The sequence below is a fragment of the Pristiophorus japonicus genome, chromosome 9 (assembly GCF_044704955.1).
Source record: "Pristiophorus japonicus isolate sPriJap1 chromosome 9, sPriJap1.hap1, whole genome shotgun sequence".
NCBI classification, from domain to species: domain Eukaryota; kingdom Metazoa; phylum Chordata; class Chondrichthyes; family Pristiophoridae; genus Pristiophorus; species Pristiophorus japonicus.
Window position 1 is genome coordinate 68,250,312 of NC_091985.1, and position 17,862 is coordinate 68,268,173.

A 17,862-nucleotide genomic window follows, 5' to 3' on the forward strand; every position below is an offset into this window, starting at 1 on the left:
GACAAGTACAAGGCTTCATGGCAACACCCTTGCTCCAAGCATTGCCATCTGCTGGACTACGTCATCGTCCAAGTGAGGGACCGCAAGGACGTGCGCATCACCCGCGCCATGACGGGAGCGGACAACTGCTGGATGGATCACCGCCTAATCCGCTCTGTCATCACCATCAACGTAGCCCCAAAACAGCGACGACAACAGAAACAATGCCACAGGAAAATCATCACTGGAACACTCAAAGACCCTGCTAAGAAAGCCCTATTCAGCCAATGCCTCACTGCCAACCCGACTACTCCCAGTGACCCAGAAATGCAGAGTGCCCACAGCACCTGGTCTGTCCTCAAGGCCTCCATAATTAGCACCTGTGAAGAGACGCTAGGTCACTCGACCAGGAAACACCAAGACTGGTTCGATGAGAATGATCAGGAGATCCAGGAGCTAATAAGCCGCAAGCGCAAGACATTCTTGAACTGGAAACAGCAACACAACTCGAGAGCAAGAGAGTAGCTCTAGACATCTGAAGGCCGAGGTCCAACAAAAAACTCACAATATAAGTCATCCTCGACTCCGAGGGACTGCCTCAGTAGTAGTATCCAGGCTGAGATGATATAAAACTTACAACATAGTAAAGAAACAATTCAAAAGCAAAAATTGTTTCCGATTTCTAGTATTTGCAAAGACAGAAAATGCTGGAAACACACAGGTCAGTCAATATCTATGGAGAGAATAGTTAAGTTAATTTTTCAAGCCTATAGCCCTTCATCAGAAGTAAAAAAAAATGAAAGATGAACAGGGTTTTTAATAGAATCAGAACAAAGGGGAGGGGTAGGCATGAGAGTGAAATTCTCAGTGAAATGGAAAAGCTGGATAGATGACCGAGATGATCTTTACATTAGACAATGGGAAAAAAATAAAGACATTAGAGAAATAAAACATGTGTGAATATCTAAGGAAGTGAGAGGCAACCCAAGGAAAAGATGATTGAAAGTCTAATCAAGTCTGAAATGAAAACAAGAGAAGCTGGCAAAATAGGGGGTGGGGTGGGAGGGGGGGGGGGAAACTGCTGGGTTCCAGTGGCTGGAAAGGCTAAGAAAAGCAGACCTAAACCAAGTACTTTTCTGACAAGAGTCTCTACCAAAATGTAAACATGGACACATGGGTATATCAGCACTAGTTTGTAACTTTCCAAAAGATCTCTGCAAAGATTACATTTGTTTTTATTGTGAATGGTTATTGGAAGTTCGTGTGTGTCTATCTACCTCTATCTAATTTTGTACCTGTCTCACAGGTGTCAGTAATTAACTAGCAAAAACATTGGTGCAATCAAAAGCTAAAGGTTTCCTCTGTGATTTCAAAATTGAACTCATTTATGTTTTAAAAAAAATGAAAACTTAAATTATGAGGAAAGGTATGTTCTGTGTGTATGTCTCTCTTTCAACTAAAGATATCTCCTGAAATTTGCTAGTTGGATCACCCATAGAGATGTACATGGGATATCAAGAACAAATGTTGTCCTCAGATGAAGCAGAATAGATGGCACAGAATAAATGAGCCAGACATGAAAAATGACCAGCACTGGAAGCCTGAAGAAACAGAGGGAAAAGCTAGAATGGGGTTAAATGCCAGGGGAAAGGGAGAGGAAGGTGAAAAGTAGAGTGGGGACAGAGCAGAGGGGTTTGATTTGATTAGTTCATCCTAAAACCCTCTGGGATTTTTCCCATTATAAAAAGCATCACAGGGAATAAATATTGTCATATACAAGCATTTTACTATATATATGCACACACTAGTGAATCTCTCATAGCTTTGCTCATAGTTAGTCACAGGGAACATCTCCTAGCTGTGTTTGCTGTAACAGACTGAGAAAGGTTGCAGTGCCTCTGAAGCAGGAACAGATAATCTTGTAAAATGTGTACCTTTTAAGTAACAGTACTACCACTGAAGGAAGAATAGAATGTGTGACCATTACAGCATTACCCGTTGACTTCAATGGACTGGAGGCCTTACATTATAATTCAAGAATTTTAATGTACCAAGTTCAAAAATATCAAGGCTTTTATTATAACTTTTCTTACATTCATACTTGGTTGTCATAATGAGATTGTTAACGTCTTAGAAGTATAATTCAATAGGTCAAATTACATTTTCTCTCTCGCATTACTTTTTCCAAGAAGAAGACTAAAGCTTATTGGTCCTATTGAAACTTTGCAGTTCCTAAAAATTCCTGTAATAATTCTCTACAAACAGTAACTTCAACAGCATAAGCATTTTACAAAAACATGTCAAAGCACAATGTGCTTTATGTATTATTGCTTTTAAAACATAATGCATATAAAGAGATCAAAGTAAAGTTCCCACACACAGCAATACAATTCTGGTAACAGTCTTCTGACTCTTTATAAGGTAAATTACTGTACCTATTTAGTCACATACTGGCAAGATCGCCTGCAGTTAGTCATGGTGGCGTCTTTTATGTATATAGCACTATGAGATTTGAATAACTATGTAATTACACATTTTATGCGGTTGACCAATCTGTTTTCCTTTTTGAAATTACAATATACAAAAGGTTTGGTCTCTGATTTACTTTTCTATGGAAAAATCCTGCAATGTGTCTGTCAGTACCACAATGCCTTCTGGGTGAGTACTGTAACTGCAATACCCTTGCTGATTTCAGCCAATATGTTTGATGACAAGCTGTTCTTATCTGAGGACCTGGATAATGTTTCAGTAGATCCTAATTTTAACACATTTATTTCAATTTACTCTGCAGCAAGTACAGTTTTAATTATTTCAATCTCAAATTTCTTGTATATTGTCATCAGTTTCTGCAAATATGAAACGCAAAAAAGCTTTCAGCACCTTGCGAGTTGGCCGAGAGATATTGAATATCCATTAGTAACTAGCAATGGCATTCCCTTAAAGGTGACAGTAAGTAGATTTTATCAGAGATTCATTAAAACCTTCTCCACATAACTGCCAATCTTTTTTTGTTTCCTCGTGAGCGTTCATTACTGTCTTCAATCGTAAGAACATAAGAACTAGGAGCAGGAGCAGGCCATTCGGCCCTCAGCCTGCCCCACCATTCAATAAGATCATGGCTGATCTTCGACCTCAACTCCACCTTCTCGCACTATCTCCATATCCCTCGAGTCTCAGTGTCCAAAAATCTATTGATTTCTGTCTTAATTGTACTTAACAACTGAGCATCCATAGCTCTCGGGTAGAGAATTCCAAAAGATTCACAACCCTTTAAATGAAGAAATTTCTCCTCATCTCAGTCCTAAATGGCTAACCCTTCATTCTGAGACTGTGACCCCAGTTCTAGACGCCCCAGCCAGGGAAAACATCCTCCTAGCATCTACCCTGTTAAGCCCTGTAGTAATATATATTTTTCAATGAGATCACCTCTCATTCTTCTAAACTCTAGGGAATATAGGCCAATTCTACTCAATCTCTCAATTAGTAACATACATAATGTTATTTCAAACTGCATTCTACTTGACTGTCACATAACACAAAATATTAAAAAGACTTAATAGTCTCACTTATTCATTATTATTGTGTTTTATGGTTGGAAGCATGGGACCACAAGTTCTTTTTTACTGAAATCCTCTTAATTTAACCTCAGGGATTGTGAGTATCACCCCCAGCCATTTATGGAATCACTGAAATAGAATGTTGATGTCACATCAGGGGAGTTACATATAAAATGTCCATTTACAGAGTGCCTCTATTGTGATACAGGTTGAGCGTCCGAAATCTGGAAACCTTGGGTCCGAGGCTGTTCCGGATTCTGGGTATTTCCGAATTTTGGAACGTCTTTGCCTGGGCTGAGGTAGGTGGGGTCTGGCAGCCAAGGTAAGGGGGAGAGGGGGGAGAAGGGGGGGAGCTGGGGCCGGCGGGAGAAGGGGGCGAGCCAGGGCCAGGGCGGGCGAAGTCACGGCAAAATCGGGCCACCGAGGGGCGGGGCGAGGACGGGCCGCCGAGGGCAAAGTTGTGGCAAAATCGGGCCACTGAGGGGCGGGGAGAGGATGGGCCGCCGAGGCGGAGGAGTCCAGATTTCAGAACATTTTCTAGTTTCCGGATGACCCCACCATGGATCGGCCCGGTGTCCGGATTCCGGAACATTACGAATTTTGGAACTCCGGATTTCAGACACTTAACCTGTATTAAAACATAAACTACAAGGACAAGGATTAACTGAAAGGACAAGTGTACAACTGTGCCATTTTCAATTATCACCAATTCAGTCAAATGCACTTTATTAATTGTTAAGAATTGAATTTCAAAATCAACTTTTACTGTTAGATAGCAGTTACACTCCTTCATTATGGAAGTAAATTCAGATTTTGATTTTGAGGTTGAAAAAATTTATTCCAAGGCCAAACAACCTACTAGATACAATGTAATATAGTCATACATTGTTGAAAATGTAGGGTTCATTTTTTTTTAAAAACATTTTTCACTATATTTAGGTTTCTTTCTATGGACCGAAAATTCCGGTCTCACCGGGTGCGTACAGAGTGCGCACGGACCCGGCGAGGCCTCGCAACAGCCGGTTTTTGGGGTGAGATGCGCATGCGCCAAAAACTGGCTTTACCGATTTGTCAAGATTTCTCTTGACAGATCCTCCGTATCCCCAGGAGAACAACATCCGTGTGGGAGAGATTGGACTATTTACCCAACTCATGCCCAGCGAATGTCCTTCAAACTTTTACTCCTGGTAAAAGCAAGCACATAGCTTACTTTTGCCAGCCTAAGAGTTTTAAAACATATAAAAATTAAATGTAATCATTCATTTTTATGTTAAAAACCCTGTCCTTTAAGGAAAGTTTATTTTTAACCCTATTAAATACATTAAAAAATGTTGAAAAATATATATTTTTTCTAAAACATTTAATTTCAATTCATTTTAAACATGTGATCTCCCCTGTACGCTGCACATCGAATGAAGGCCTCCGACCGGAATCGAAGGTACCTCCGTCACCACCAGGTATTTTCGATAAAATTTTTCGGGTCGGAGGCGTTCGTCCGAAGGACGCCTCCAATCGCAATTTTCCCCCCTATGCTTATTCACATATAATAAGCTTCAAAAAGGCAGGTGAATTTCAGTCATAGGCCGGAATTTTCTAAAGGGAGGCGGGATGGGGGTGGGGGCCTCCGACGTGAGCGGGATCGCGCAGACTGAGCCGACTTTAACAGCAGGGCCTGATTTGAATGTGAGGCCTCGGATTCCCGCCCACAGCCAGTCAGAGTGAGAGGCTGGCTGGTTACGGGCGGGTAGGCCTCAGCTGCGAGGGGTCGGTTTGGGGGAGGGACCACGGAGTCGGCATGGGCAGGGATAGTGGGAGGAGGGGGTGTGGGGGGTTGGGGATCAGTGGGGTCAGGAGTCGAGGATTGGCATGGCGGTATCGGGAGCAGGGGAGGGAGCGGTGGGGTCGGCCAGGGATCAGGAGGGGATTGGAGGATCAGGGACGGGGGAGGGGAAAAGAGAGGATCGTGGCTGGCCACCGCTGGATTGTGCCCAGCATCATTGGTGGGGGGTGGGGTGGGGGAAGGCCTCATGGTGGTGATTGTAGGGCTGGGGGGCGGGGATAGTGATCAGCAGCCCGTGGGAGGGTCTTTGATCGCGGGGTGGTAGATTAGGTAAGGATCTTGGATCGAGGAGTTGGTATAAAGTCATTAACCTCCTGGATGCAGCAGTCCCTGCCTCAGTTTAACTGCCAGGTTTCACAAATTGTGTGAAACTCATCCACATGCAGTTAAAAACAAAATGGAGGTGAAAAAAAAGAGGCTTCCAGCCTCATTACAATATTTACATTGACGTACCGCCCCCTGGGAGCAGGATTGGTTCACCCTGTCCTGCCTCCGTCAAAACTGGAAGTGGGCGGGTTGGAGGCGAGATCTGGTTGGACAATTTAACAATTTAACTGCTCCTATGCTCCAAATCTACCGGTGATTTTTACAGGTAAATTCCAGCCATAGTATCTCCACAGAATGATTCTGATAATTTGGTTTCGACCTTCAGCAGTTGTGTACCTGGTCATATATACACTCCATTCACATTCTATTGATTTTAACAAGTCAATTTGCAAATATATTTTAGTCTATTAATACAGAATTACATAAAGCCATTTTGGAAGCCATCCTGTTGCTAATCTTAACACTGAATATTTTCATTATTTTTAAAAAGATTAATTTTGAGTTAGTAATTCAATATAAAATTTTATTGTATTTATTGCTATGTTTATTGGTGCTCCATATCTACATATAAGATAACAATTGATTGCTGATGTTCACCAGTATGTTTTCAACTATCATTGGTTGATTTAATTTATTTATTAATATAAAAATATCTTTCTGGTCTTAAATTTATTGCATTGTTGTATTAATCAGTGATATCAAACGTGCAGTGCCAGTTCTGTTTTTCAATGGATGACTAGAGTCATCAGCAGCAATGATTAAACATACAAAAAAAAAACACAATACAGCGTCACAAGTGGAACTCTGATTTTGATTTAACTTGTTAAAAGTTAAGACAACTGACTCATACCTTCATTACGTGATCCCTGCATTCATCCGGTTGAGAATTCCTCAACTATTCCACTTCCTTCTTGCCCGACTCTTGTGCCCCAGCTTCTCTTTCCATTGCATGCTGTTGCAACTCCCTGGCCAATCCTAGTACTCACCTCCAACCCACTATATGATGGTTACCATTTTGCATGTACCCTGCACTTCCAAAAGGGCAGGAGATAGAAACTAAGTAAATTAATAAATTAACATACATGACAGCAACAGAGAGAAACAGGGAGACATACAAGAGGGCAGAGACCAATAGGAAGAAGAGACTTACAAACAGAGAACATTAAAACATAAGAACACAAGAAATAGGAGCAGGAGTAGGCCATACAGCCCCTTGACCCTGCTCCGCCATTTAATACGATCATGGCTGATCCGATCATGGACTCAGGTCCACTTCCCTGCTCGCTCCCCATAATCCCTTATCGGTAAAGAAACTGTCTTAAGTTTATTCAATGTCCCAGCTTCCACAACTCTCTGAGGCAGCAAATTCCACAGATTTACAACCCTCAGAAGAAATTCCTCCTCATCTTAGTTTTAAATGGGCAGCCCCTTATTCAAAGATTATGCCTTCTAGTTCTAGTCTCCCCCATCAGTGGAAACATTCTCTCTGCATCCACCTTGTCAAGCCCCCTCATAATTCTATACGTTTCGATATGATCATCTCTCAATCTTCTGAATTCCAATGAGTAGAGGCCCAACCTACTCAACCTTTTCTCATAAGTCAACCCCCTCATCTTCGGAATCAACCTATTGAACCTTCTCTGAACTGCCTCCAAAGCAAGTATATCCCTTTTTAAATACGGAAACCAAAACTGTATGCAGTATTCCAGGTGTGGCCTCACCAATACCCTGTATAACTGTAGAAAGACTTCCCTGCTTTTATACTCCATCCCCCTTGCAATAAAGGCCAAGATTCCTGCTTTCTGTCTGCCTCCTTTTTTAAATAGGGGTGTTACATTTGCAGTTTTCCAATCTGCTGGGACCTCCCCAGAATCCAGGGACTTTTGGTAAATTATAACCAATGTATCCACTATCCCTGCTGCTAATTCTCTTAAGATCCTAGGACACAAGCCATCAGGTCCAGGGGATTTATCCACCTTTAGTCCCATTATCTTACTACCGCCTCCTTAGTGATTGTGATTGTGTTAAGTTCTTTTCCTTTTTATATACCTGTAGAAACACTTGCTATCTGTTTTTGGAGTCAGATACAAATAAAGAGCTTGCAAAGAAATAGGACATGAGCTATTAAGAATGTTTATTCTAATAGTATCTCATGTCACCTAGTTTAATTTTGGTAAGCACCTAAGCTTGCTTGCTTTACATCTGTGTATAATCTCCGAATCAGAGAAAGCATAAATACAAGAAATGGGATGATTTTTCACTTCCTACACAGCTGGTAATCTAATCTTTTCAATGAAATGTGGCAGTGAGCTAAAGTTTTTCCAAATGTGTTTAGAAATATTGCATTGTTAATTGCGGCAAAAATGTACAGCTGAGAACTAATTAGTCTCAGATCTTATTACAGCTGGCCATTTTGAATTTGCACTGACTCAATGTTAGCAGTGATGTAGGATAGCACTGTGCTAAATGGGAATAAGGAAAGCTATATTGTGTAATTACGAGATTAGTATGTGTTTCCAGTTCCAGGCAACTAACTATAAATTAGGTAACTCTAGGCAGTATTTTAACCCAAATGGCAATAATGTTGCTGCTAGCACTGAAAAATCAGTTTATTTCGTAAAATAGTAACATTTGCCTGCAGCAAGAATATCTATCTATACAGCTGCAGGATAGGTGAGCTGTCTATTTCTTTATTCTTGTTTCCTCGTAGTTTCATTCTAAATGACAGCTATATCTTTTCAACAGCCATGAACTGTAAGAAAAATCAAAGTAGTATAGCACTTAGTATTAGATATGTTTGTCAGTATGAATAACAATCAGAAATACACAAGTAGTTAAATGAGTGAAGTTATAGCAGTACCAAAATTTGATAATCCAGTGAAAATGCACATTTTTTTCCACCAGAGTGGAAATAATGGTATCAGGTTTCACCAGTATCAAGTAAATAAATCATGGTGAAAGGAAATTGAATAGACAAGTACACATACTTGCTTAGTAAAACAATCCTCTTTTGCCCGGGAGTTAAAAAATGATTGACTTCAGAAATTAAATGATATGACCAAAATTCTAAGTGCAAAAGGACATGATCAACCACGTGTATCTTTATTTGTAGTCAGTGAATCTGTGATATAATGCAGTGATTGTGCCATGATAAACATGTCCGATGGAAGGATAGCAGACAGGAAACAGGAGCGGAAAAGAAAGGTAGATTCTCAGATTACTGAATGTTGTTTTAGAATGTTAGGAAAACTGATAACATATTTTACCCAAGATTATCCTGTCCTTTGCAATTCCAGCTTTGACCTCTTCATCCACCAAACTACTTAGTATATGGCACATTGAATCCATCGATTCAAGATGTTCCGGGCAGTTATTAGAGATTTTGAATCTGTCAAACCACACATTTGACGGAGCTCCATTCATAGGTGTATACGGTCTGAAATTGTGATAAAGAAAAATATTGCTCATCAGCAATCGTGTACAAAGTGAATTAAGGACAGCAAACCAGCAAGAATCCTCATTTGACGTGAAGACCACGTAACAATATTGCAAAACAAATAAAAGGTGAACCATCCAAGTTTTAAATGTAGGCACAAAGATATAGATTTAAATTGGTAAAATGCTGACTTTTTCGTTGCTTACTTTGGCTGCATTTCAAACACTTTAACCCTGAAGCCAACTAATTATCTTACTTGTGTTTTATTGAGTTAGAAACTCGCATACAACGGCAAACAGATTATAATTTCTAACAAAGAAAAAGGGAGAGGGGGACAGAGAAAGGGAGTGGGGGGGACAGACAAAGGGAAAGGGGGGATGGGGGGACAGGGAAAGCGAGGAGCGCGGGGGAGGGAGGGGGGAAAGGGAGGGGGGGGGAAGGAGACAGGGAGGGGTGGGGGGAGGGAGACAGGGAGGGGTGGAGGGAGACAGACAGGGAGGGGTGGGGGGAGGGAGACAGGGAGGGGTGGGGGGAGAGAGACAGGGAGGGGTGGGGGGAGAGAGACAGGGAGGGGTGGGGGGAGGGAGACAGGGAGGGGTGGGGGGAGGGAGACAGGGAGGGGTGGGGGGAGGGAGACAGGGAGGGGTGGGGGGAGGGAGACAGGGAGGGGTGGGGGGAGGGAGACAGGGAGGGGTGGGGGGAGGGAGACAGGGAGGGGTGGGGGGAGGGAGACAGGGAGGGGTGGGGGAAGGGAGACAGGGAGGGGTGGGGGGAAGGGAGACAGGGAGGGGTGGGGGGAAGGGAGACAGGGAGGGGTGGGGGGAGGGAGACAGGGAGGGGTGGGGGGAGGAGAAAGTCATAGAAAGGGAGGGGAAGAGGAACAAAGAAAAGGAGGGGGGGATGCGAGCGAGGGAAAGAGATAGAAATGAAGGGGATGCAGGAAACAAACCAACTCCTACCCAAAAGGACAGAGAAACAGGAAGGCAAAAAAGATACCGTCATGTATGTACAGTCTGTTTGTAGCCACCAGATGGCGTCATTGTTGGAGGCCACTGAGCAGCACGCACATGGTGCTGCTCAGGTATAAAAGGCCAGCCATTTTGATAATCAGGCACTTTGGGCCTAAATATAGCAGAGCCAAGGTTCAACCTTGCTTAAACAGTATTCAGTTTGAACCTTTATTGCATACATAATATTTGGCAACGAGAATACAAGAACCTTTGTTTGCAAAATGAGCACCATTGGACTCGTAAAGGGAGAAGATTCGGCAGACTTTGAGCCGTTTGAACCAGTACTTCGTGGCCAACAAGATGAAGGGGGTCAACGAAGCAGAACGGTGCCGGTCCGTGTCCCTCACTGTATGCGGTTCAAAGATCTACGGTCTGATAAAGAATCTACTCATGCCTAGTCATCCAACAGAGAAAACATACGAGGAGTTGTGTACATTGGTATGGGAGCACCTCAAGCCATACGACGGCATCATTATCTCGAGATACAGGTTTTATACACACATTCGATCGCAGGGCCAGAGCGCGGTGGAATTCGTTGCCGACCTGAGACATCTAGCGGGACTGTGCAAGTTCGGGACCGTGTTGGCAGACATGCTGCGGTACTTCTTTGTTATCGGTATCAACCACGAGGTGATCCTGCGCAAACTTCTGCCGATGGAGGAGTTGGATTTAAATTTAAAAAGGGACATCCAGATCGTTCAATCATGTATGACGACAGACAGGAGTTTAAAGCAAATAGCGGTGAAGAACTGAACCTCGGCAGGTACTGTAAATGTGATTGATTCGGCATTCGGTAGAGCAGCACATGACAGGGCCTATCCGGCTGTGGTCGCGAAACCTGTGGCTGCCCAAAGTCCACCAGCGAGAATGTATCAGACTTCTCCGTGTTGGCGTTGTGGGGGAAATCATCGGCAGCAGCAGTGCCGATTTAAGCAATATGGTTGCAAAGGCTGTCTGAGAGTGGGGCATCTCCAGCGCAAGTGTCCGCAGATGAGCAAGCGAGCTGCGACACACCACGTGGAGGATGAGAGTCAGATTAGCACGGATCCGGATAGGCAATCCGAGATGCCGGAGGAAGAAGTGCATGGATTGTACTCCTTCATAACCAAGAGTAAACCAATTTTGATTAATGTGAAGTTTAACGGGATACCGGGTATCGATGGAACTGGACACGGGGCCGAATCAATCGATCATGAATGAGAGGGCACTTAATAAGCTGTGGGATACTAAGACTGTGAGGCCCAGGCTGAGCCCCGTTAACGCCAAGCTGCACACATACACCAAATAATTGATAAAGGTGATTGGCAGTGCACAAATGAATATGTCATATAACGTTGCGGTTCACGAGTTACCACTGTGGATTGTTCCAGGCAATGGCCCAATGCTGCTCGGCAGGAGCTGGTTGGAGAAAATCAGATGCGACTGGAACGACATAAAGCCGTTGTCATCGGAGGAAGATACACGTGCCCAAGTATTGAGCAAGTTCCCCTCGCTGTTCGAACCAGGTATTGGCAACTTCACGGGAGCCAAGGTGCAGATCCATGTGGACTCAGATGCAAGACCCATCCATCATAAAGCTCGAGCAGTGCCGTATATGATATGGGAGAATCTGTGGAGACCACAAGGCTACGATCAACAGGGTCTCGAAACAAGATCAGTACCCGTTACCAAAGGCTGATGACTTGTTTGCGACGCTAGCCGGAGGGAAGTCATTCACAAAAATGGACTTGATGTCGACCGATATGACACAGGAGTTGGTCGAGACGTCGAAGAGACTTACATGCATTAACACGCACAAAGGGCTGTTTATTTACCACAGGTGCCCTTTCAGAATTCGCTCAGCTGCAGCAATATTCCAGAGGAATATGGAAAGTCTACTGAAGTCCGTTCCTAGAACCGTCGTGTTCCAAGATGACATCCTGATCACCGGTTGTGACTCCAAGGAACGTCTGAACAACCTGGAAGAGGTTCCATTGTGTTTGGATAAAGTGGGACTCAGACCGAAACGCTCGAAGTGCATCTTCATGGCACCAGAGGTCGAATTCCTCTGGAGGAAAATTGCCACTGATGGCATCAGACCTACTGACGTGAAAACCAAGGCCATCAAGAATGCACCCAAGCCACAGAATGTGACGGAGCTGCGTTCGTTCTTGGGTCTACTCAACTACTTTGATAACTTCCTACCTAAATTGAGCACCTTACTAGAACCACTGCACATGCTATTGAGAAAAGGCGACAACTGGGTGTGGGGCGCATCGCAAGACAGAGCTTTCGAGAAAGCCACCAATCTGCTTTGCTCGAACACACTGCTGGTACATTACGACCCATGTAAACGTTTAGGTTGGGCCTGTGACGCATCGTCATATGGAATTGGTTGCGTACTCCAACAAGCCAATGAGTCGGGGAAACTTCAACCTGTCGCGTATGTGTCCAGAAGTTTGTCTAAAGCAGAAAGAGCCTACACAGCATGGTAGAAAAAGCTTTAGCGTGTGTGTACGGTGTTAAAGAGATGCATCAATACCTGTTCGGTCTGAGGTTCGAATTAGAGACTGATCAGAAGCCGCTCATTTCATTGTTTTCGAAGAGCAAAGGTATCAATACCAACGCTTCATCCCGCATCCAAAGGTGGGCGCTGACATTATCTGCCTATAATTATGCCATTCGCCACAGAGAATTGTGCCGATGCTTTGAGCTGGTTGCCGTTGCCCACACCGGGGGTGGAAATGCCACAACATCATGGATGCTTTTCAGAGTGAAGGAACCCCTGTCACGGCTCAACAAGTTAAGACCTGGATCAGCCAGGACCCGATTTTATCTGTGGTAAAGGGTTGCATCCTCAAAGGGGATTGGTCTGCCATCCCTAAGCAAATGTGCGCGGAAGCCAAACTGTACATTCGTCGCAAGGACAAACTGTTTATTCAAGCAGATTGCATATTGTGGGGCAATCACGTTGTAATGCCCAAGAAAGGGAGAGAGAAGTATGTGCACGAGTTACACAGCACACATCCTGGTATAGTGATGATGAAGGCCATCGACAGGTCCCATGTATGGTGGCCAGGAATTGATTCTGAGCTGAAAGAATGCATGCATCAGTGCAACACTTGCATGCAGCTCAGCAAAGCACCAGAGGAATCGTCGCTGAGTCTGTAGTCGTGGCCATCCAAACCTTGGTCCTTGGTCCAGGATCCATGTAGATTTTGCAGGTCCCTTCCTGGGCAAGATGTTTTTAGTGGTGGTGTACGTTTATTCGAAGTGGATAGAATGCATAATCATGTCATCCAGCAGGTCCACGGCAACCATAGAGAATCTCAATGTCATGTTCGCGACACATGGTCTGCCTGACATCGTGGTGACCGACAATGGGTCGTGCTTCACCAGTCAGGAGTTTGTGAAACTTAATGGCATAAAACATGTAAGGTCAGCACCTTTCAAGCCTACGTCCAACGGGCAAGCTGAACGTGCAGTACAAATTATCAAGCAAAGCATGAGAGTAACCCAAGGGTCACTGCAGACCCACTTGTCCTGCACACTGCTGAGTTACAGGACAAGACCCCACACACTCACAGGGGTCTCGCCTGCTGAACTCATGATGAAACGAGGTCTTCAGACCAAGCTATCTCTGGTGCACCCAGATTTAAATAATCATGTTGAACACAGAAGACAAAGTCAACAAGGGTGCCACGATCACGCAACTGTGTCACGCGAGATTTCTGTTAATGATCCTGTATATGTGTTGAATAGGGTCCCAAATGGATCGCTGGTACGGTCATGGCCAAGGAGGGCAACAGAGTATTCGTTATTAAGCTCAACAATGAGCAAATTTGCAGGAAACACATGGATCAAACAAAGCTGAGGCACACAGAGGTGCCAGAACAGCCGGACGAAGAAACCATCGACGACCAACCAACCTACCAGCAGTCTTCAGAGGACCATCTCACCGCAGGTAAAGGGTACACAGGCAGATGGCAAATGGGTGACCAGCAGGAAGAGCAGTGCAAGGAAGGTAGTACAGGGGTCCTCTGCGGTCATCCCCCTGCAAAACAGATACACCGCTTTGGATACTGTTGAGGGGGATGACTTACCAGGGGGGAGCAGCAGCAGCCAAATTCATGGCACCGTGGATGGCTCTGCTGCACAGGAGGGCAGGAAAAAGAGTGGGAGAGCTATAGTGATAGGGGATTTGATTGTAAGGGGAATAGCTAGGCGTTTCTGTAGCCGCAACCGAGACTCCAGGATGGTATGTTGCCTCCCTGGTGCAAGGGTCAAGGATGTCTCGGAGCGGGTGCAGGACATTCTGAAAAGGGAGGGTGAACAGCCAGTTGTCGTGGTGCATATAGGTAACAAAAATATAGGTAAAAAAGGGGATGAGGTCCTACGAGACGAATTTATGGAGCTAGGAGCTAAATTAAAAAGTAGGACCTCAAAAGTAGTAATCTCAGGATTGCTACCAGTGCCACGTGCTAGTCAGAGTAGGAATCGCAGGATAGCTCAGATGAATTTGTGGCTTGAAGAGTGGTGTAGAAGGGAGGAATTTAAATTCCTGGGACATTGGAACCGGTTCTAGGGGAGGTGGGACCAGTACAAACCGGACGGTCTGCACCTGGTCAGGACCGGAACCAATGTCCTGGGGGAGTGTTTGCTAGTGCTGTTGGGGAGGAGTTAAACAAACATGGCAGGGGGATGGGAACCTATGCAGGGAGACAGGGGGAAATAAAATGGAGGCAGAAGCAAAAGATAGAAAGGAGAATAGTAAAAGTGGAGGGCAGATAAACCCAAGGCAAAAAACAAAAAGGGCCACATTAGAGCAAACTTCTAAAGGGGCAAAAGTGTGGTAAAAAGACAAGTCTTAAGGCTCTGTGCCTCAATGCGAGGAGTATTCGGAATAAGGTGGACGAATTAACTGCTCAGATCGCAGTTAATGGGTATGATGTAATTGGCATCATGGAGACATGGCTCCAGGGTGACCAAGGCTGGGAACTCAACATCCAGGGGTATTCAACATTTTGGAAGGATAGACGTAGAGGAAAAGGAGGCGGGGTGGCGTTGCTGGTTAAAGAGGAAATTAATGCAATAGTAAGGAGGGACATTAGCTTGGATAATGTGGAATCGGTATGGGTGGAGCTGCGGAATTCCAAAGGGTAGAAAACGCTAGTGGGAGTTGTGTACAGACCACCAAACAGTAGTAGTGAGGTTGGGGACAGCCTCAAACAAGAAATTAAGGATGCATGCAATAAAGGTACAGCAGTTATCATGGGCGACTTTAATCTACATATTGATTGGGCGAACCAAACTGGGAGCAATGTGGTGGAAGAGTATTTCCTGGAGTGTATTAGGGATGGTTTTCTAGACCAATATGTCGAGGAACTAACAAGAGAAGGCCATCCTAGACTAGGTGATGTGTAATGAGAAGGGACTAAATGGCAATCTTGTTGTGCGAGGCCCCTTTTAGAAGAGTGACCATAATATGGTAGAATTCTTTATTAAGATGGAAAGTGACACAGTTAATTCGGAAACTAGAGTCTTGAACTTAAGGAAAGGTAAATTCGACAGTATGAGGCGTGAATTGGCTAGAATAGACTGGCAAAGGATACTTAAAGGGTTGACGGTGGATAAGCAATGGCAAACATTTAAAGATCACATGGATGAACTTCAGCAATTGTACATCCCTGTCTGGAGTAAAAATAAAACGGGGAAGGTGGCTCAACCATGGCTAATGAGGGAAATTAAGGATAGTGTTAAAGCCAAGGAAGAGACATATAAATTGGCCAGAAAAAGCAACAAACATGAGGACTGGGAGAAATTTAGAATTCAGCAGAGGAGGACCAAGGGTTTAATTAAGAGGAGGAAAATAGAGTACGAGAGGAAGCTTGCAGGGAACATAAAAACGGACTGCAAAAGCTTCTATAGATAGGTGAAGAGAAAAAGATTAGTGAAGACAAATGTAGGTCCTTTGCAGTTGGATTCGGGTGAATTTATAATGGGGAACAAAGAAATGGCAGACCAATTGAACCAATACTTCGGTTCTGTCTTCATGAAGGAAGACACAAATAACCTTTCGAATGTACTAGGGGACAGTGGGTCAAGTGAGAAAGAGGAACTGAAGGATATCCTTATTAGGTGGGAAATTGTGTTAGGGAAATTTATGCGATTGAAGGCCGATAAATCCCTGGTGCCTGATCGTCTGCATCCCAGAGTACTTAAGGAAGTGGCCCTAGAAATAGTGGATGCATTGGTGATCATTTTCCAACAGTCTATCGACTCTGGATCAGTTCCTATGGACTGGAGGGTAGCTAATGTAACACCACTTTTTAAAAAAGGAGGGAAGAGAGAAAATGGATAATTATAGACCGGTTAGCCTGACATCAGTAGTGGGGAAAATCAACATTAAGGATGAAATAGCAGCGCATTTGGAAAGCTGTGACAGGATTGGACCAAGTCAGCATGGATTTATGAAAGGGAAATCATGCTTGACGAATCTTCCGGAATTTTTTGAGGATGTAAGTAGAGTGGACAAGGGAGAACCAATGGATGTGGTGTATTTGGACTTTCAAAAGGCTTTTGAAAAGGTCCCGCACAAGAGATTGGTGTGCAAAATCAAAGCGCATTGTATTGGGGGTAATGTGCTGACATGGATATTGAATTGGTTGGCAGACAGGAAGCAGAGAGTCGGATAAACGGGTCCTTTTCAAAATGGCAGGCAGTGACTAGTGGAGTGCTGCAGGGCTCAGTGCTGGGACACCAGCTCTTTACAATATACATTAATGATTTAGATGAAGGAATTGAGTGTAATATCTCCAATTTGCGGATGACACCAAACTGGGTGGCGGTGTGAGCTGTGAGGAGGACGCTGAGAGGTTGCAGGGTGACTTGGACAGGTTAGGTGAGTGGGCAAATGCATGGCAGATGCAGTATGATGTGGATAAATGTGAAGTTATCCATTTTGGGGGCAAAAACAAGGCGGCAGAATATTATCTGAATGGCGGCAGATTAGGAAAAGGGGAGGTGCAACGAGACCTGGGTGTCATGGTACATCAGTGAAAGTTGGCATGCAGGTACAGCAGGCGGTGAAGAAGGCAAATAGCATGTTGGCCTTCATAGCTAGGGGATTTGAGTATAGGAGCAGGGAGGTCTTACTGCAGTTGTACAGGGCCTTAGTGAGGCCTCACTTGGAATAGTGTGCTCAGAATTGGTCTCCTAATCTGAGGAAGGACGTTCTTGCTATTAAGCGAGTGCAGTGAAGGTTCACCAGACTGATTCCAGGGATGGCTGGACTGTCATATGAGGAGAGACTGGATCAACTGGGCCTTTATTCACTAGAGTTTAGAAGGATGAGAGGAGATCTCATAGAAACGTATAAGATTCTGACGGGACTGGACAGGTTAGGTGCGGGAAGAATGTTCCTGATGTTGGGGAAGTCCAGAACCAGGGGACATAGGATAAGGGGTAGGCCATTTAGGACTGAGATGAGGAGAAACTTCTTCACTCAGAGTTGTTAACCTATGGAATTCCCTGCTGCAGAGAGTTGTTGATGCCAGTTCATTGGATATATTCAAGAGGGATTTAGATACGGCCCTTATGGCTAAGGGGATCAAGGGGTATGGAGAGAAAGCAGGAAAGGGGTACTGAGGGAATGATCAGCCATGATCTTATTGAATGGCAGTGCAGGCTCTAAGGGCCGAATGGCCTACTCCTGCACCTACTTTCTATGTTTCT

At 44.4% G+C, this 17,862-nt stretch overlaps 1 protein-coding gene across 1 annotated transcript in view; it reads right to left on the reverse strand.

The window, feature by feature from the left end:
• Window positions 1–17,862, reverse strand: part of lyplal1 (lysophospholipase like 1) — a 66,906-nt gene that overhangs the window by 6,582 nt on the left and 42,462 nt on the right. The window contains exon 3 of the mRNA XM_070889438.1: window positions 8,970–9,139. Within this exon, the coding sequence (XP_070745539.1) occupies window positions 8,970–9,139 (170 nt within the window). The remainder of the gene's footprint in view (window positions 1–8,969; window positions 9,140–17,862) is intronic.